The sequence below is a fragment of the Battus philenor genome, unplaced genomic scaffold (assembly GCF_028537555.1).
Source record: "Battus philenor isolate CCGP_79_NKW_IND1 unplaced genomic scaffold, ilBatPhil1.0.hap1 SCAF_8, whole genome shotgun sequence".
Lineage (NCBI taxonomy): Eukaryota > Metazoa > Arthropoda > Insecta > Lepidoptera > Papilionidae > Battus > Battus philenor.
In genome coordinates, this window is record NW_027181748.1 from 10,974,408 (window position 1) to 10,996,600 (window position 22,193).

Consider the following 22,193-nt stretch of genomic DNA (forward strand, 5'->3'; position numbering starts at 1 on the left):
ACACACACACACACACACACACGCACGCACGCACGCACGCACTCATACGCACACACGCGCGCGCACACATACACACGCGCGCAACACACACACACACACACACACACACACACACACACACACACACACACACACACACACACACACACACACGCACACATACACACACGCACGCACACACGTACGCTCAGCCCATGATTGTGAAGAAAGTCTCATGTGCGGGGAAGCTACATTTATTACAAAATTTTATGTGACGTCGTTCCTCAAGATGGGTTGATGGTTCGTTAAAATAGCTGTGATTGGGACAGTAAATAAAGTTGCTAAATATCTGTATAGAGGCTAATAACAATCAAATTGAAAAAGAGAGAGTCAAGTCAAACCTAAAGTCAAAATGGCTGTATTATATATAATCATTTTAATCATCCGTTATCGACAGAAAGAGGGAGGTTTTTTTTTTTTGAACATTGTCACAAAACACAAAAAATGATATACGTAAGATCTTACATCTGATTGTAACAACATCCATCAATGGGTCTGACATGATTTAGTAGAGAGAAGATAAAATTCTACGATTATATTGGATTTGTTGAATAAGCAAATTTGTGTTGTGATAAATTTCAACTATTGCAAGAGGCCGTAATGGCGATAATGCCACCTATTTATGAAAAAAAATATGTTATATGTCACAAGGCGACGCACGTAAAACTTGGCGCCCTATATGATTTTGTTATTGTAAAAGTTTTGGTTTCATCACACTATATAAATCTGGGCGTATAACCTACCGTTAGAATATTTAAGAATGTAATTATTTCTTACAAACGAATCAAGAAAACAGAATACAATTAAAGTTGAAAAATATGAAATTTAATTACTTATTTATAAATCATTCCTGGTCTGATAAATAAGCATATTTTTAAGTTTTTACATTTATATCTTTGATTTAATTTTTTTAACATATTTTTACGCAGACACTAATTAAAAATGTATATTACTCATCGTTTAGTGATGATATTACAACGATATTGTTTATTAGAATTATGAATTTGTAGTTTTGACGAGGTTGAAGGAAAAACGTATTTGTAAGCGAGTCACTTCCAGCAGCTTTATTAATTGGCATTTATAGCTCTACGCAGGGCGGGCGACATTCGTAGGCGAGGGCGGCGCGAGCGCTCCAGTCAACTTCCGTCTCCCGTACCCGCGGTTGTTGCTGACCGATATTCTTCTATCCACGGCTAACTTCGATCGTTAAATGTTGCAGAAGTTCACATATAAAAATGTCTCAGTTTAGATAAAACTCGCGACCACTGCGTAAAACCACAGGAACCACAACCCAAAATAACTATTTCTTTATATTTTTATTTATTAAAGTTGTAATGTCGTAAGTTGTGAGTTTGTAGATAATAACGATACCATCATGGCGGAAAAGTTAAATGAATACCAGGGTATTACAGGAAGATTACACAGTGCTAGGGATCGGTACCGGGAACGCTTAGTGCAGTGGCGAGAGGAACATCCCCGTGGTATCAGAGAAGTTGTACGTGAAACTTTCTTCGGTATACCGTCATCTGACGATGCACCAGAACGTGTTGCACAAGATGGCGAAGTTGGCGAATACAGCGATTTGTACAGGTAAATTTTATTTTGGTATTAAGTGTGCTATGTTGAAAGTACTTAAGTGTTAATTTGGTAATTTATTTACATACGTTTACATAATAAACCAAATTATTTTTAAAATGTGATAAAAACGTCGGATAAAAACATTCTCCTAAAAACACAAGTTTCTGTAATAATTACGAGTCAATGTAATTACAAGAGTGGCCATTTGGTAGAATAGATATCATCTATCACGTTATTTGTTAGGTTTATATTTCTCACCGTCATCTGTCCTTGGACAGAATTCAATGGTGAAACAATCGTTAACACATACTGTTCTAGATTTAAACATTTGTGTCACTATTTAAAAGAAAACTTATCTTGTTAATCGTAGTGAAAAATATCTTGATAAATATTGAATTATTTTCATAATTCAGGAGGAAGAATAGAATAGAGCTTATGAGAATATCGGCAGCTGTAATGGGTATTGAGTTCTCTTACGCCGGGGAGACAGCATTCGTGTCACCCACCTTGCTACAAATAGGAGTACCGCATCAACAAATGACCCTTGTGTGGGCTCTGTCGCCTATGATTGGCTTCTTTATGACTCCGCTTCTGGGGTCCCTCAGTGACAGATGCAATTCGAGATTCGGCAGGAGACGACCTTTCATTGTCCTCATGTCGATTGGGGTGTTATTAGGTAAGCGATTAAATTGAAATTTTTTTAAAAGTGAATTATGTTATTACATAATTAAAAGATTTTCGACAAATTTTTAATCCAGCTTTTTAATTTCAAGTCCATAGATCGCTTCTGAAAGCTTTAAAGGGGTGAAAGTATTAGTTGTCAATTAATATATAGTATCCAAAAATCCGATAGACGCGGCACAAGTGGATTGACGACATAATCAGGTCATCACAAAGTCACACGACGTTGCTTTATTGTCATTGTGGCTATCTGTGGGGGTGTCTTAAGCCTTGCAGTGGGATTCTTTGAGATGATATGAATGAATGAATTCAAAAGCCAATGGTTTCAGAAATAATAGATAGCGTAATAATTATAGAATAAGAAAAAGAGGTTTCCAAACTTGAACACATATTAAATTTAATTATTGTCTACAATCTTACCCTGCAGATTTTGTACTGCCAGAATTTATTGGCGCATCGCATTCTAAAAGTAAATAATAAATTAACTTAACATTTTTCGGAGTGATCACTTTGTGCAATAATGCTAATAAAAATACATGATAAACAGGCGTTAAAGTTTTTTTGTTTGAAAATAGTTTTACATTCACCTCTTTAAAACTTTTACACTTATAAACAATTAATTTATAAACAAAAAATAAAAAACATTATTAATTTTTAAAAAAACTCTTCTCGTGATTGACTCGTACAATACATACATACAGTTACACTGTTCATTCAGTAGAAAGTTTTGTGACATTATACGGTACATTAAATAAACTAATATTAAGAGCACGTCTAAGCTATTGATAAACAATGTTCAATAATTGATCCCCTGCTTAAAGACGATGGCAAATGCTTCCTCAGCAAAAGCAATTATTGAAGAAAATGTGATCTCTCGCGTTTATTAATATAACATCTTTCGCGTATTTTGAATAAATATTATCTTAATTATACATTGTATTTATATGATATAAAAGGTTAATTTTATTAAATATATCTCGACTATGTACATAGTCTGGTTTTCAGATGTTAATCTTTATGAAATAAATGTATAACTAAAACTCGAGGGTGTTTCATTATACTACGTAATCAGAGCAGAGTTATTAAATAGGTCTTATTTAAGTACTTCTAAGCTTTTACAACGATAAAATATTTATAATAGTATGTACGATGTACCTAATACCGGATTAATAATCTTTTGCAGGCTTACTGCATGTTCTTAGGAGTAACAAAAATTCTGACGTCTTTTTAAAAAGTTAAATTATAAATTTAAGCCTCAATCAGTTGTAAGTGGTGACTGCTGGCCACTAAAATTCATTAAGCATCAATGAGTGCTATACAGTGAGTCCCATAAATCAACGTCAAAATAATTTTTTCGTCTTTAAATTTATACATTATTGCAAGTTTTGTATATTGTTAACAGAAAGGTTGTTCAAGGTAATATGAAAGTGAAAAAGAATTATGAAAGTAAAGATTTGTAGTTATTGTGCTTAAAATTAATTTAATTTTTTGAAAAAAATTTTTAATTGTACTCATGAAATACGTGCCATATTTTTATTAATTTTCAGACATTTTTTTTAAAACTATGTTATATTATTTTGAGCTGTTTGTCGAAATATACTAGATGCATAAGTAACATAGCCTCACAAAATAATTAAAAAAATCACATATGAAAACCTAGTTTTTTTGTTGTCTAAAAGTAATAAATATTCCTTTTAAAAAGTTTTTTGCCTACAAATTTTACTTACTATAAAAACTGATTATTTTTGTTACTGTTTCTGATTTATGATTACTTACTAGTGTAAATTTATCCTAAAACGCTCTTTGAACCTCTTTAATAATATTTTGTTTTGAAAAAAAAAAGGTTATAAATAAATTAATTTTCTATTCCATGGAGCTTTCAGTTCATATTCTTCTTTTTACCGTATATGTCGTTATCGTAAATTAGCGACTGAACTTACTTTTTATTTTGGTGTAAAACAATGAGTTTTCGATATAAATTTCATCGTAGCGAAAAAACATTGATAAAATATTTTTTTCAGGTCTCATACTTGTGCCGAATGGAGAATCAATAGGATATGCTTTGGGAGATCGAGGTACTATAAACAGGACTGAAGTACCATCTGTATTGGGACCCAGGAGTTCAGTATTAGATACGACTGGTACCAGTCATCATCCCTGGGGAGTATTCTTTACTGTCCTCGGCACTGTATTCTTAGATTTCGATGCAGATGCGTGTCAGAGTCCCGCAAGGGCTTATCTTCTTGACGTGACAGTTCCAGGTCAGTATTACATAGTATATAATGAATTTGCTATACGAATAATTTCTGTTTGACTTTAAACGTTTTAATGAGTATGATGAATATGTTAATTACAATTAGTATCTTACAAGAATAATTTAATATTATGTAATAAAAATTGTTTTATGTATTGAATGTATTGATTCTATAGGTGTCACAAATAAATCTGTTATTGCATTTTGGAATATGTTGTTGTTCGTAGGACAATTCCTTTAAGAAAAAATAATCGAATGGATATATACCTAAAATTGTTTCGAACTAAGAAATAATGGAGACGGATTTATAAGTTATTAGTACATTAATTAATTAGTAAAGAATTATTTCCAGGATATAAGCACATGAACGGAAGTAATCGATATAGTCCAGTGTACCTGGTTATAGGTAACTACTAGGGCTTTAAGGTTCTGGAGTTGGGATCCCAGACGGGCAAACGTAGCGTGTCACGTATATCCAAAATGTAAATAGACAACCTTGTTAAGGTCGTCTGAAGATGCTGGACGTAAACCGCTATTAATCGGCGCTTTTGGAAATCTATGTGGTAGGTTTATGTTCAGCAGTAGAGGTCCTATGATGATGATGATGATGATGAGATCTTTCTTTTGAACAAGCGACAAATATTATCCGTCACATTTTTCAAATGTTATATCCTTGCTAAGATTATTTTAGACTCTGGTTAAATATTATTATATATATTAAGATCTGTTTTTGTTTGCCCTTTGTATTCTAATTATTTACGAGTCTCAACGAATTTATCAAGTGTGTGATCACAATGGCGCCGTACTATGACAGTATTTTTGATCACAAACTATAACTAAATATATATATATATATATATATATTTCGGTGTATAACTGCTTCATTTTTACGATTAAAATTTATTTTTAAAACGATTTATGGTTTCTTTATGATCTTTTAAAATTTACTTAGCCGTCCCACGTTCGTTTTGCGAGTTTAAGGAACGCCATCTCAATTCTCTTGCGGGTGGAATTTCGTACTTTGTCTTGGCTGACCTCTATTTGGTAAAAGAAATATTCCTACCGAATTTTATGTCTCGGAGTCTTCCAGAAATATCGTGATGTATATAAAAATCATATAAGAGGAAATTTGAATTTCACGAACATAAAAATTAAATTCACATTTTACGAACACTCTTATCAACATAGAAAGTAAATTTAAAAAAAAAGAGTACATTTACGTTGCTGTTTTCGTTACAAACGACCTTATCAATAATATTAATAATTTCTATGGTTTTATTAACGATTTAGATCATTAGTAATATAAAATAAATATAAACATAATATAGAAAAAACTATTAAACTTAACTCAGCATTTTATTATTACTTAATGACTATCTTTATTTGTTCGACAAAAGGCGAATAATAATTGGTGTCGGTATTTTTTGAAAATGAAACACAGATATGAAATTTTGTAGTTAAAACCTTGCTTATCACGCTTGTCTAAACAGTATCGAAAACTAAAACCTCTTGTCACCTGTGACGTCACGTTGGTTAGCTATTAGTTTTATCTCCCGATTACAAAACACAACATCAGTGTTATATTTACTAAAACCATGATCCTTAAATGTCAAATATTATTATTGCATCCATATAGTTTTATTAAGTTTATTTAAAAAATTAAACGAAAATTTGAATAGGCTTTACTCTACAGCATCATTCTAAACATTCTAGAATTTTTTTCATGAATGATTCACGTTATCAAACGGTTGCAATATTTACGATAGCAAGACGTAAAGAGATTTAATGGAAAAATACGGTTATCATGAAGTTTTTCGCCGGAAATATTTGCATATCGCCAGTAGCACATCCTTAACCTAGATTGAAAGATAGATCACAAGTAATATAATTAAACATTTACTTTTGAGTAAACGTCATAACATGTGACTGAAAGATTTTGTTGATTTTAGTTGTTCACTAAAATGTACCACTTTATCGTGATTGATTTATCTATACGAGATTTCGTTTTTGTGTTTTCCCACTTGAACTGTGGCGATTGCGCTAAATTATTCGAGTTATGTAGTTCATGGCTTTTTTATGTGTCGTTGTAAGTACAGACGTGATATATGAATTCCATTTGTATTTAAATTAATGAAAGTACACTGTTAATTGTAATATTATTTATGTATATAATATTCAAATGTTTCTTTACATTTACAATTCAGGAGCGAATAGAGTATATTTATACAAATTTAACATACGTTATACTCAAAAGTTGACTGTTATTAAGAACTTCAGTTACGAAGTTCCAATGGTAAGGTTAATGGTTACAAATTAATAAAATGTTAGATTTTTTTCACTTCTTATTATTCTGATGTGAATAAACTAAACTCTTACGTTGTAAAGTAACATGACAGGCAGTAATCGCCGCAATGTATATTTAATTTACAAAAAGTAAATAGAGTTCATATGCAAATTTACTAAAATAAGAAACGTATAATATGTGGTTTTGGATTAGGTAATGTTAGTTTCACGGAGGAACAATTACACGATACAATTTAAAAAAAAGGTTTTTTTTCTGTTTCAATTAAAACAAAAAACGTGTCTCTGAAGCGCTACCTATTTGTTGGATTAGAACTGGTTTTCAAGGTATTATTGCCCTACAACATAAAAATCAAATGTACAAGACGATGTTCTACGCAGAAATTAAACTATTTATTCACGCTGATACATTGACATAAATTCGATAGACATTCTTTTTCATTCAACAGTGAAGAAAAACTATATTTCGGAAGATAGACAAATAACACATTGAAAATATTTATTATCACAAAATACCTAAAACGAGTATTCAGTGTTAAATTCATACATATTCAATATTAAAAAAATTTAAGCAGCCTTTAAAAGTTATTAAAATTAAAAACTGTTTAAAATATTTCAGAGGATCATGCTCGAGGTCTAAGTACCTTCACTATTATGGCGGGCTTGGGAGGATTCATGGGTTACGCTTTAGGCGGAATAAACTGGGACGAAACAACATTAGGTAATTGATTGTAAATATTTTTTTTAAGCTCCTATTTACCATTCTATTACATCAATTGTATACTTACGCAGTATTTTGTCCGTTTAACAAGTTAAGCGAAACCTGAGAACATATAACTTACCTAATAACTTTGATTTTACTTAAAATTGTGCAATAATACACATTACAACGAATATATCATAAACCGGACGGCATTTAAAAAAAAAAAACTGTGTATCTCGTCGTTTCCATTTCTATTCGAAGAAGCCCACTGCAAGCCATTGGCTTCCCCCAAAGGTATCTCTGAGGAGGGATATACCACAATCACCACGCCTGGTAGGCGGACTGGCGATCACGGTGTGGTATTATGGTACGCTGAAGGAGCTGCTACCCATGCTGTGTAAACTTGTTAGTGGGCAGCGGCAATCTTATGTAATTAAGGCATAAAGTGTGAATTATGTAAGTTCGTATCCAAAGAATCGAATCCGCGACCTACGATCGTAAATCTCATTTCTCTACCGCTCAACTGCTCGCAATGCAATCTTATAGTGCGTACAATGTGTATTTACATGCGGCAAATGTTAATTAAATATTTATTTAACTTTAAAATTAAATAAATGTCGGTTATTATCAAAGTTTATTACGTATTTACTATTAAAGTGTTGTACATAAAATGAATGGCAGTAGTAAAAATTTGCAAAATGAGAATACCATCTAGCATTGATTTGTATCTTCCAGGGGAAATCTTCGGCGGCCACGTAAGAGCTGTTTTTTCCCTAATTACTATTATATTTATCGCATGCGTCTCAGCGACTGTAACAAGTTTTAAAGAGATCCCTCTCAGTGAACTTAGCGGAAATGAAGAGTTACGGAAACCTGTTCAAAGCGAACGGCTTCAAGAAAGTTTTGACGATGACGACGAGGGTATAGAGAAAAACGGGTTGAAAGCTGAAAAGACCTCATATGGATCATTAAATCAAGCAGAGGTAAAATTTGTCCAGTTTTTCTTTATCTTTTCTCTAATAGTTATATACTTTTGTAGCTGTTATTGAAAACGTAGCGTTTGATATTAATGTTTATAAAAATCATTAGTGAAACGGCTAAAGATTTATTGATAACATCGTACGTCTTTTGTTCTTTTTATAATATATAATATGTACGTATGTTAAGATAAACACATACACAAAAAAATAGATAAATGTACAAGATTAAATTTTAATGTCACTACTCAGTGTTTCCTGGACACTGTTTTAAATTCAAATTCTATGAGACAATCAAAGTTCCTCTAAATATTAACCTGGTGAACATTCCCATTTCTGATTAATCATCATTATCATTTCAGCCATACGGCATCCGCTGCTGAACATAGGCCTCTCTAATAGATTTATTTTATTTAATATAATCAGTTGAAAGTGTGTGAAAATGACCTGGACAAAGATATTTGTCCATTTAGTAGATCAAGTACTTCGCCGCGCTTGCCGATATGATTATGATTAATTGATTAATTCTTTCACTTAGCGGAAAATATATGTATTTTTTTATCATCTTATTTATAACGCCTAGAAAACATTCCGAAAAGATTAATAGAAAAGCAAAAGTAATTTTGTTCGGTTACGTATATTTATAATGAAAATGCTTTTGTAAAGCCTCAAAGGAGATAGGATTGTGCCTGTTAAAATAGTTACCTGCTACTTCTGGTAGGTATAAAAGTACATTAATTGTAATTGCAAAAAGAATATAAAACATTTCAGGCCGAGACAAATATAACGCTAAATGTTCCGGAATGTCCTCATGGCGGGGAACCGTTGTCGCTCCGCCATTACCTTAAATCTATCGTGGTGATGCCAAATTCTCTGCGCGTGGTGTGCCTAACGAATCTGTTCTGCTGGATGGCACATGTCTGTTACTCTTTGTACTTCACAGACTTTGTTGGAGAAGCAGTTTTCGGTGGTAATCCTGCGGTAAGTCAAGTTGGTAACCAATAGTAACGAATTAGTAGAAATTAATATTTTGTTATATTTTACGTATGTACTACAATTGGAGACTTGAAGAAATTTAGCAAATAATGGATAATCGTTTTTTGCACTTATTGACACTGTTGTTCAAAAAAAAAAAGGTTACAGTGACGGGTTGTCCGCGTCAGAGAAACTCCACCACCAAAATCTAAGACGGGCTTTTTAAGGTACTTTTATTATTCGTAATATCTCTAATATCCTTTATATAGTATAGTAATTCATTCACGTCAGCGTTTTTATTACTTAAAAACTCTTTCACAAGTAATTGTTTTATGAACCCATTGAATTTATTTCTTGATAATTCAAAGATATTACATGGAAGTAATACACCGACGTTTATGTATGCCACAGTAGTAAAGAATGAAGTATATATGATAAGAAACATAAAATATGGGTGCATGTTATTGTTATTAAATGTTAGAGTGAGAGTTTACAATAATTTTATAAGTTCAGGATACGTGCGATGACCTACTTGTACTATAACGATTTCTTTGCCCTTTATAGATAAGTGTTTTTGTATTTGGCGAACCACTCGGCACCGCTGTATCAAAATCAATGAATCATACCAATACCTAACATTTGAGTGTTAAATAATCGACAACGATGCTTGCTCATATGAACGCTCAGTACAGACTTTTCAACAGTAATTTGGACACTGTTCCCGATTTGAATCCAAAAGATGTAGCCACGTGACGCTTTGCGAAAACCTTAATATACCTACCTTCAACTTACCGGTCCTCCTCAGGAAAAAATCTGCGGCAGAATCTTTTGATGAGTTGGCAATCATATTGCTTATATCAGTGGCGTAGCTAGGGGGTGGCGAGCGGTGCGACCGCACCAGGCACCACAAGCAGGGGGGGCACCAAAGTTGAATTTTTTTTAATGATTAATAATGAAATGTTAAAAGAAAAATGAAAACCATAATTTAAAGTAAATAACATAAAAAGAATATCGAATTTTACTATTTTTGTGCTAAAAAAGTTGTTAAATAATTTGAACTTTAATTAATAAAAAAGTAAACGGTTACAAATTATAATATATACAGTGTTTAAGCCTTTCATTCGCAAAACACATAAAGTGTTTTTTAAAAGGGCCCTAAATCACAAAAACACATATCTGTGTTTCAAACTAGTCGACACTATTGATTTTGAAAATGTGATTAATGACTTTGCAGACCAAAAAGCGGTTCGGTTTTAAATTTTCCTAATAAATTTTATTAGGATCTAATGTTATTTTATACATATTTATTATTATTTTGAACCAAATATATATATATATATATATATTAACTACATTCTGTTCCGAATTTTGAAATTATTTACTCTTTAGGGGCGGGGGGGGGGGGCACCAAGCCCCAATCTGCCCAAGGCCCCAAATACCATAGCTACGCCACTGGCTTATATGTATAAATTTTAGCTGTTGTTGTTTATCTAAAAGAAAAATTGTAAAAAAGAAATAATACGCTAAAAAATAGCGGTAATCATTCTCCCAACTACCTGCGCTCAGTAAATGCAAAATAAAAACACATTGTGAAAAAAATCCTAGCGATTCAAATTAGAATAAATAATATTAATAAAAAAAAACAATTAAGTGTTGAAATTTAAGACACCATTAGTTTTATTGAAGTAACTTTGCATTTAATATTTTTACAGGCGCCTGTGGGCAGTGCTAGCCGGATAGAATATGAAGCAGGTGTCCGCTTCGGTTGCTGGGGCATGGCGATGTATTCACTTTCTTGCGCTTGCTACTCTACTGTTATTGAAAAACTTATTAAAAGACTTGGGTGAGTAAATTTTCATTAATTAAATATTAACAAAGTAGTTATCATCATTCATTTATCATCACCATCCACATCCACTGCTGGACATATGCCTCCACTAAATTCCAACAAGACCAGTAAGAAGTGATCTGCGTCCACAGTTTTTCGACGACTCTAATAAGGTCGTCTGTTTACCTTCTGGGCGAACGTGGTGCGTAGCGCTTACAGGTCTGTGGCCTACACTCTAGAATCATGAGACCTAACGGCAATTATTACTACAGGTTATATGATCTGCTGTCGGTTTCTTACGTTTTTCTTCTCCTCCCTAGTTCAATCTTGTAAAGAAATATCTCTTCTTGACTAGTTGAGCGACTGTGACTTTATTCCATATGTTATTGACAATTATACTGGCTATTACAAAATAAATATTATATAATATTTACATACTACCAGAAAAATATTATATTAAAAAAATTACGCCAAATATTGTAAAAAGTATTGATGAAAACCATCTTCCCGTTGGAGGTACATTATATTAAATATTTTAATTTTATAAGTGCGAAAACTAAAAATATATGTAACTTATATGCAATATTTGACAGATTCATTACAATAAAAACATGGTATGTCAGTATTATACTTTCACTAGAATGCGGAAGACTGTATTATTTTAAGTCAAGTACAAGGTTTTGTTCTATAGATTCTAGTACCTTAAACTTGAAACTAATACAAATAACTTTCTTCATATAATGCGATCAGACGGCCCTTGACTTTCACATACATCAGGCACGAGGCATCTTGTAAGGCTTCTGCGTGATGCGAAATCAATACTGAGTATAGACTAAGTTTTCACCTTATCGATTTTATAATTCATTGTTTTGACATTAGGGTCAATCGCATTTTGACTAACGTTAGATTACTAAGTGGGAGGCTCTACCACGCCGCGTCTATTGGCTCATGGCTGCCATTCGAAAACTTTTCGTCCCCAACAACATTGCTACTTCAGACGAGCTAATCTTTGAGTTTCCTCGATGTCCCTGGTTCTTCAACAGATTTCCTCATTTCTAATCCGATCTTGTAACGAAGCTTTGAGCATAGCACTCTCCTTGTGTCCTGTCTTGCGTTTTCCTTACGACACAATAAAGGTCGCGGAAAGTCACTGGACACGAGTAGCACAAGACCGGTTATCGATGTAATCTTTGGGAGGAAGCCTATATCTTGCAGTGGACATTTATCGGCATACATGATGGTGATGCCAATTTTTGAGTAGAAAACTTTAAAAGTAGACAGATTAATTACCCTTAATAAAATAAAACACTATTGTGCAAAGTAAACCGCTTAGTTGTTCCATTCGGAATGCTTTTATGGAACTACATGGCTTTTTACACAGCCGGGGGAATAATATTATAAAGGGCTCCGATAGTCACGCGGCCTATGAATGACTTGCTGTTGAGACGCTGTTGTTGCACGGTGTCTTGTTGCGGCGGCGTTCTTGAAGGCGGTGTCTTCGGACGTTAATTAAATTAGGCGATAGTATATCTCTTTACTTGTGATTTCTACGATTTTCGTAGACTTAAACATACTGCGTTAACTTTTTGGGGGAGAGCCTACAAAGAAAAACATTTAATGACCGCTCCTTTAAAGGAACAAATGGATTAGAGATTTAGATTACTGGCTTTGTCTCCATAATTGTTTCACAGTGTACCTCTGTTTTTAGTTGTAGTTCAAAGAATGACAACACAATGCGAGATAGGCCGTTTATGTGAATTATTATTATTCTTGAATAAATATACATTAATAATATTGAAAACTTAAATATTAATATGTTTATCTTTTCCAATTACTACTAGACATTCTATAAACATTATAATACTGTTTTAAACAAAATAGAATATATACTATAAATATTTTATTAATTACTTGTTATTTTTCAAATATTGAATCTCTGTAGATAGTGTATAAATATAGATATATTCACACCGGATCCCTGTGGTGGATTGCAGTCAATATCTAGTATCGTCATAGAAACCTAATACTCTAACTATAGAATATTAATACGTTGCTAAATGCGAAATACACAATAATTCGTGCATTGTTATTTTGAAAAAGAATGTCCAATTTTTGTAGCCTATATTTATTAGACATATTTGTATTTAGATTTACTTGTATTACCTTAATGCCATTATCATAATTATTACTCCTAAATTATTGAATATGACTAACATTTTTATAGCATGGTATATAAAAACACGACGAATTCGGCAAAAGTAATAATTTGTGTAACCTATGGATATCTATAACGAAAGAGATAAGAAAACCGATACTTATTAACACGTTTGTGGTATTATAGCTAATATATATATATAATTAATATAGCTATTAATATATGGTTTTATGCCATCACACAAAACGTTTGGCTGATAAATTATACGCTAATGTACTCGGCAGGGAATAAAATTTCGCCGACTGATCGATTTACATTATGACTAGAGACTAAAATTGTTATTTATTCTTTTTCTTCTATTCTATTTTATTAAATAAACGTAATAAAATATACTTTTTTGTTTCGGTGAAAAGTCTTCTAAATATTCAAGTCACCTGTTCCTGAGGGATAACAAGGTTATGTAGGATTCTTATCTACCTTTACGTTACCTTTGACGGTGGTCGCTCTTCGAGGGACTCCGGTTTCTCCTTAAGAAACATCCACGGTCATTTACACTGTGTTATTCTGGATAGCCAGTCCCAGGGTATGTGTTGTTCATATTTCACCTGAAGTAAAAACAAACCATACCTACCCTAAACAAAGAATTTTGATTAAAAAGTTATCCGGATTGCAGTTTTACATCAAAATCTGACTTCAACTTAATGTAACTCTCTGCAAAGTGACTTTCAATATTTTCTGGAACGGTAATATTTAGGTACAGTTAAAGAGAAGATTCATATTTTTGATGTTTTTTTTCAGAGCAAAGAAAGTGTATGTGGGTGGTCTATGCACGTACAGCTGTGGAATGATGGTACTGAGTGTAATGCGAGCGCGTGCCGCGGTGATCCTCTTCAGCTGGACGGCAGGCATCATGTACTCCACGCTCTTCACCATGCCTTACTTGCTGGTGGCTCATTATCACGCAACGGGAATGGTAACTTAATCATCATATTTTTAATCACGGGACTGCTGAATATAGGCCTCACACATTGATTTCCAAAAGGATCAGAAGAATTTATCGTCCAGTATCCGACGACCTTAACTAGTTATTTGTTCACCTTACGTAATGCGTATTCGCGTGGTCTTCACTCCAGAAACTTAAAGCTCCAGCGCTAATTTATTCTTTGCTTATTAATGGTATTTTAAGGTTATGGTAGAGACTAACTTTGTGGTACAAGGTTATGGTCGCTTGTCGGCATCTAGTTTTTTAGTAGTAAAAGAAGATACTGGTAGCTTGAAAAAATGCTAATTACAATATTTAAATTACAAAGGTTTTGACAAGAGCGTTAATACCTTAATACCTTGTAGTAACACCTCCACCTCACTCACAAGGAAGATAAATTTTTTATCGCAACACCGCCAATGTATTCGGTATAGATCATTATCGTCATATCAGCTGATAGACGCTCACTGCAAGGCATAGGCCTTCCCCAAAGATCGCCATGATGACCGGTTTTGTAGTGCCCACATTCAATGACCTCCCGCGATTTTAACTATGTCGTTTGTAAGGATAATGTTAATATTTCCATTTAAAGCTACAGATTCAAAAACTTTAACGTAAATTTTATTAAAGTCCTTTAAATATTTATATGTATGAAAGAAAACATTAAGTTTACAATTAATATATATAATTTATTATATTCCGATTTAAAAAGAGAATAAATGTTGACGTTGGAAGTTGAAGTTGAAGATGGAATATAATATACTACTAAGTGAGATTAATATTCCATCCTTACTCGCAGATTTAGTATACTTAAAGACATAATAATTCTATGTACTTCTTATTCAACATTTGTCATCGTCATAAATGAGGTTAATTGTTTATGAAATTTTAACTTACAAAATCTTTTATGATTCTTTATTATTTTGTAGTCTACACGAATAAATTAAATAACATTTCTTATATAGTATCCCAAGATATTTATATCATTATTACCTTCTCCATTCGCTCTTCTCAAGATGTATTATAGGTAGACGAGTTAACATATTATTTAGATTAGTCTTTTAAGTATCGTCTACATAATTTATCTTAAAAAACGTATACGACATAGAAACCTGGTATTATCTAATGCTGAAAGATTATACTGTAATATAAATATAATGAGTTTTCATTGGGTCTCTTTTTTAAATTTGTATCGTTCGGGTTCCCGTAAAACACAAATTTATTAAATTCATTTTATGTTATTGTATACACCCAAATTTTTAACAGACAGTTACGTGTCTCGTCGGCAGACCAGCTATTAATCAATTGTTATATTGAATATTGAAGATGAATCACTTTATTGTTTGATATTCCATAGTCTACCTACTCGCATTAATCTGAAATTGTAAAATGCAGAACTTAAAAATTAAAACATATTCATTTTCTGGTGAAATAGCAAAATTGATAAAACTCTTCTTGTGGCATTTTCAGATCCATAAAATTAATCTATTATTGACATGTAAAGTTCTCGCAGAGGAAACCTTCAAGATATCTCTGCATAGAGAAGTTGGCTATTTACACCTTATTTCAATTTTACTTGAAAAGGGGAAGCCAATTTTACTATAAAAAATATGTTTAATGATATCAAGTCTCTGAGGTCTTTACTTTTTCCAGAATAATTGAGATTCCAGGTAAATCGAGACCGTTGCCTGAATACATATGTTCTATTTGTTCAATTTCCTTCCAAATCCTTTGTGAAAATACATGACGATAATTTTCTAGATTTTTGAAATCTTCGTCTAGATTTTGTCACCGTTGTTCGTCAATGATAAGTTGTATTTAAAAGCAATCCGCAGGTCAGCAGAGAACATTGCAAATATAGTAGTTCCATGTGAAAAATTATTCATTAGTCGAATTTCAATAATCAATAAATATGGCATTTTAATAGTAATCAACTATTATTTCACGAGATTGATAGAGCATAGAAGGGTTAATTGGATAAAGAGATACATACTTAACGTGTACCTTATCATAAGGGTTCCAACCTAGGTGCATATTCAAGGTGCGTCCTAACCTGTGCATTATACATGGAAGTTCGTTTCCATTTAAACTCCCTGCGTTCTCTTTGTGAATCTAAACATTAACAATAAATTTCTTTCATATAATTATCATTCATACTATTTCCTCGTAAGTTTCATTAAGCAAAATTTTAATATGGTCATTTCTTTGGTTTATTAATATCAAACAGAAAAACGGTAGGTTTTTTTATAAATTTTATAAACGTTTCATAAAAAGGAGCATAATAAATTACGTAATTATGGCCATAGATAGAGAGACAAACTGGCCTTAAAGTTTTAGAATTCAGTTCCATTGAATTTATTTAGTGCAAGCTATACTGTTTAAAGTATATTTTCCAAAGCAATACAGTGAATTGCTTTAAATATACGACACAATCACTTATAAATTGAACATTTTGTGTTATTGTTACAGTCGGTATTGATGTATCACCACCATTTGAGATAGCTGTAACGTGAAACATTACAGTGGAACAATCAATTAACTTTTATACAATAGTATCTAAATCTACGATTAACATAGAGTACATTTAATGTTAAAGGATACCCTTTATCCATAACAATGCAGTGTAACAAAGTTTTTAATGAAAAAATCGGATAGATTTGGATAACTATGAATAATACAAAAACTTGCAACGTCTATGATGTTATTTAAATTGTTAGGTCTTATAGCCACAGATTGGATATTCAATCTCGCGGCATGACGACTACAGCTAGACATAAGCTTCTCCCCAAGATTTACAACGGGAGCTTTTGGAAGAAGTCTAGTTTCAGCCTCATTTGACAGTGTTAACAATGTCTTCTGTACTCGTTGTAGATAGGTATCACACGTTCTGTGTATTACGTGACTTGCCAACTGCTACTTGAATTTACAAATTCCGCTATGGGCTTATAATCACGAGCCACAGTAGCTTACCAATTAGGCCCAGAAGACCGCATTCAAGAGTTACTAATAGATAAACGAACATAAGAAACATTTTTGAAGATTGAGTCTCTATCTGCGTCCAAGCAGATCTAGTTAGTCGCCTCACTCACCAATTCACGTATCAGGATATTAATTAAAAATTCTGTACAAAAGTGCTTTTCATATTAAACCATCTCTTTCAAATTCTAGTAAACATGTCTCCGATTAACTAATTCTTTCTTATTACTCCAAGAATATCTGTCTAACCGAAACATGGTAAGGCATGCATATCTTGGCAGTGGTAGTATGACGGCGCTTTGTTAAACAACTCCAGAAGATGGCACTAATACCTACTACACGGGTTAGTGTATATATTTGTTACTAGCTGTCCCCCGCCTACTTTGTGTGGCCCACACTGACTTTTATAACGTCGTAAGATCAATTACTGATCATTTTTAATACTCCTAAAAAAAATTAACGCAAGTTTTATGTAATAGAATAGTTATAATAGCAATACCTACAAAACATGCCCTTTCTTAAGGAAACCAACTTAACTCTCATTGAGTAAGGAATTTCATAAAATATATTCTTAACTGGTCTCTATTTAGTAAAAAGAAATATTTCTTCCCAATTTTAAGTCTTTAAATATTATGGTTTCTGAGGTATAGTGATGGTGATAACGTAAACAGCTAAAGAGTGTTTTTAGCATTGTTATGCCTATATGTATAAATAGTATCGTCATTTAATATAAATTCTTTGTTTTCGCCAAGTGTAAAATTCATGCATAAATTTATTTTTATAGTAACTTGGATAGCAGACGCTAGAGTATTACGGCAAGCGTACACAAAGCACCAAAGAAGTGTTTTAACGAAAAGGTTTTTGCATCATTTCAACGAGCTTGGTTCAGAAAAGGCTCACTCGGCTGGAAACAAAGTATTGCTTCGTATATTGTTGGAAATTAACAAAACAAATTCAGTGAAAAATGTAACAAAAATTGCGAGAAAGTATTTCATTAAAGTTACGTAAACATTTACTTTTGTTATGAAAATGTTATGAGTACGTATACAGATTGATTTTTTCTATTCTTATTTTATTATGTTATTAATTTCATTTTTTATATCGGTAATTTTTCATTCTTACTGTTGAAGAGGTTCAATTTGGTGTTTTCTATTTTAAGTTTTAGAAAACAAAAAGCGCTTCTCTTGTAATTTGTACTAATATTGTTAGTATAGTTAGTTTACTATATACGGAACATTTCAAACCGAATACAACGAAGATTTTTCTTTATTATTGTGCCCGACGGTGGATAAATGGTCCGTTGCCATGCCTCTTCTGTAACTTAAAGTTTTACTTCGACATTATATGTAAATAGATTAAGCACATGTTAGCAATTATTAACATAACGCGGTAAAGTATTCTGGATGGAAGTCTATTAAAAGGATTTGAAGGGTATTAATAAGTCATTTTATAGTCATGTTAGAAATGGAGTGAGTGAGTTCCAAGAATACCAGAACAATAGTAGGACATCACCTATCGTCGTTTCAGCCTACAGACACCAACTGCAAAGCATAGGCCTCCTCCAAAGATATCTATGGGGGATATACCATAACCACCACGCTTGGAGGGTGAGTTGGCGGGTGAGTTCGCTATTGTAAGTGTGGTATTACGGTACGCAGAAGACGCTGCTGCCCATCTTCTGGAAACTTCTTTATGAGCAATAGCTATCCTAATTACAATAAATAATGCATAAAGTGTGAATCTACGACTTACGATTGCAAGTTCAGTCCTCTACCAACAACGTACCTCTGCTCACTGGAACATCGCCTATGCTACTAATGCTGGCATTAGTGTCGAAGAGAAATCGTTTGATATTATTTGTTCTGAGCCGCTCTGTAAGAGACGGAAATATTAAAAGGATTGACGTTTATAACGTTTTAAATTGAATTTCAAATAATAAGTAAAAGTCACCAAAAGTGACTTTTATAAATACATAACAGTAAACGATTGAGTAGAGATATCTCGAGAACTCTTGAAACAGAAAACTTCTCGCGTTTTGAACGACTCCGGCATTCAAAATCCTCTTTCGGGAGCCATCGCACTCATTAACTCTATCAATCTGGTCTGAGAGCTTGGCAACTACCTATTCCTGTGAAATAAGAAATGTAACTTGAGCCGAAACTCCTCAGAGAGCCCGTAAACGTAATAATTGTAAAAAAATGGATAAACCTATTTAATGTACTTCCGAATGCTTTTCTCCCAGCTGCCTTTGATTTGGAATAGTAAACAGTTATTATCGACTACTTAAGCCTAGTTACTAAGAGCTCGCCAGCCTCCAAATTCATTGAAACTTTGTCATGTCTTGGCCAGAGCTTCTCAGGGAAGCGGTTTTAGGTTAAAGGAGGTTATAGACTAAGCACCTTCTGCGCTTTTCCCCCTCGAACACGCGGATTTTGCAAATGCAACCTCAGCATCATTAGTAGATAAGTCCAAAAAATGCTGATAATAGCACGAAGACACTATAATGCGTATTACGATTAAACATATAACTTAAATAATAACTTATGTAACTAACTGTTTCATTATAATAGGAATTGATGCACGTTAACCACAAGGCGAATAAGGGAAAGCATGTGCCGCGTATCAAATATTCAATAGGAGTATTTCTAATCGGTCGGACACCGGCATCTGCATAATTTAGTTGACTCATCAAACGGGTTCGTTTTGTCATTGCCCTGTAATTATCACTTATTAAGCAAATTATAACAATTTGAAAATCACAGTCGATAAATCTTACGGTCTCTATTCTTTAACAATCAAGAATCAATCGGCTTCGAGTGCCGGTCTGGCGTTGAAATCAGGGAGGATTCAATAGCCTCCCTGATAAGCGGAAAGGATACCAGGGAAGAATTCCTCTCTTATTGCAAAAGAATCACACAATATGCAATAGAAAGAAATAAAAGTTAGACATAGACAACAAATAAAAACTAACAAGACAAGTTAAAAAAATAAAATAATACAAAACTGTGATATAGAATAGATAAAAATGTGATACAATAAAAATAGAAATTAAGAAAATGTAAAATAAAAAGAGGATGAAAGAAAGGTAAACAGAGCAAAAGGGAAAGAAAGCAGAATTGTGGCATAAAAGAATAGAATGAAAGATTATGTGAAGTATGAAAGTAGAGAATGAAAATAAAAAAATAATTATGTGAATAAATAAAATTGCCCATAAAGTCCCTGTCCCACCAAAGATAGGGGTAGATAGGGCCCCCAATAGCGGGGGCCATTAAAAAAAAATCAAGAATCAAATCCGCATTGATTTGATTCTTAATTGTATTAAATGAATGTTAAATACAACGTAATGATAAATTCGAAAAGCAAGTTTCTTCAATCAATCCGAGGCGATCTAGAGGTGAAAATTACGTCCCTCACTCTCTCTGAGTGGAAACTTATTTTTTAAAGTTAGGAATATAATAAGTTACTCTTTAACTAATAACGAAATATGAGATTTATTTAAAAATCAAAACAAATATTATTATTTTTTAGTTCAATTTAAATAAAGTTAATTTCTATTATTAGTATTACTAAGCCACGTATGTTAACGTAATTATATTGGGCGGAGAGTAAAGTTCTTTCGCATTTTGTATGAAAATCCGAGAAGTGTTTTTTTAAAGTTTTATTTACATTTAACTACGAATATATTATATAGATGCCATTTTGTTCCAACTTCGCCATAGTGTAGGTACATCATCATGTAATAGCACCCCTATGTTGTAAAAATTGTGTTGTGTTGAGTCTCAATAAGACACGAGATTCATTCATTTTATAATAATAGACACAAATTTATGCATACAATACAATTGTAATAATTTGAGCAGTGGCAGCCCAGCGGGTTAGAGGACTTGCTATCCTAGGTTGCGGGATTGATTATAGATGCAATATTATAAAATTATTATAACACTTTATGCATCAATTATTTAGGATTGCCACTGCTCACAAAACAAATGTCCAAAAGGATGGGCAGCAGCGTCCTTGGCGTAGTGTAACACTACACTGCGATATGCGAAGTTTGTACGCGATAGCAAGCATTTTATACATTAGTTTTGTCAACTTGTTTCCTCTATCAAAATATTATCTTTTTAATGCATCCAAACCAGCCAAATACAAATAGTAAAACCAAAGACATTTAGTTACAAGTTTATTATATTATTTGCGATGACACTTTATTCTACACAAGATCCTATGATCTTCTGTAAATACTATAGTGTTTCAACGTCGTGTTTACTGATGCGTTGTTCAATCTTTTTCCTAATTGATCAATATTTTTATTTCCAATAATGTACTCATAAATATAAATTTCAATAACTTATTACAGTGGGATAGTACTGGTGGTGGCAGCGGTGAAGAGCGTGGAATCGGAACTGACGTTGCGGTGGTGAGCAGTTGTGTATTCGTTGCTCAGCTTCTGGTCTCCTTCATCATGGGTTTCGCAGTGAAAGCTATGGGTTCGACAGCTGCAGTGGTGACCGTCGCCGCATTACTTGCAGCAGCTGCCGCATTCACCGCTACAAAGATAACATATCTAGATTTGTAATTCAAATGTAGAAAAAATAATATGATAACATTAACATTGACATAAACGATTGTTACGCGTTTTTAAGATGATGCTTAAACTATGTAAAAGTTTACAAAATTACAATAGTAAATTATGTTCAAATGATGTATAAAACTTTTCAAGTTGCGTATAAATATGACATAACAT

General features: G+C 32.8%; 1 protein-coding gene across 1 annotated transcript; it reads left to right on the forward strand.

Moving 5' to 3' along the window:
* The first annotated feature begins 1,414 nt into the window (after window positions 1–1,414).
* lovit (loss of visual transmission) lies at window positions 1,415–22,025 on the forward strand. The gene is made up of 9 exons (XM_068775231.1): window positions 1,415–1,629; window positions 2,031–2,293; window positions 4,320–4,559; window positions 7,473–7,574; window positions 8,292–8,539; window positions 9,305–9,514; window positions 11,221–11,351; window positions 14,290–14,464; window positions 21,807–22,025. The coding sequence occupies exons 1-9, from the start codon at window positions 1,415–1,417 to the stop codon at window positions 22,023–22,025; spliced, it is 1,803 nt and encodes a 600-aa protein (XP_068631332.1).
* Window positions 22,026–22,193: the final 168 nt, after the last annotated feature.

What these genes read in the sequence shown, in the direction of transcription:
- lovit (XM_068775231.1), top strand. Translation starts at nt 1,415, where the DNA reads ATGGCGGAAAAGTTAAATGAATACCAGGGTATTACAGGAAGATTACAC. An exon ending in CTGGGACGAAACAACATTAG is followed by an intron (nt 7,575 to 8,291) that starts GTAATTGATTGT and finishes TGTATCTTCCAG; the next exon opens with GGGAAATCTTCGGCGGCCAC. An exon ending in ATTATCACGCAACGGGAATG is followed by an intron (nt 14,465 to 21,806) that starts GTAACTTAATCA and finishes AACTTATTACAG; the next exon opens with TGGGATAGTACTGGTGGTGG.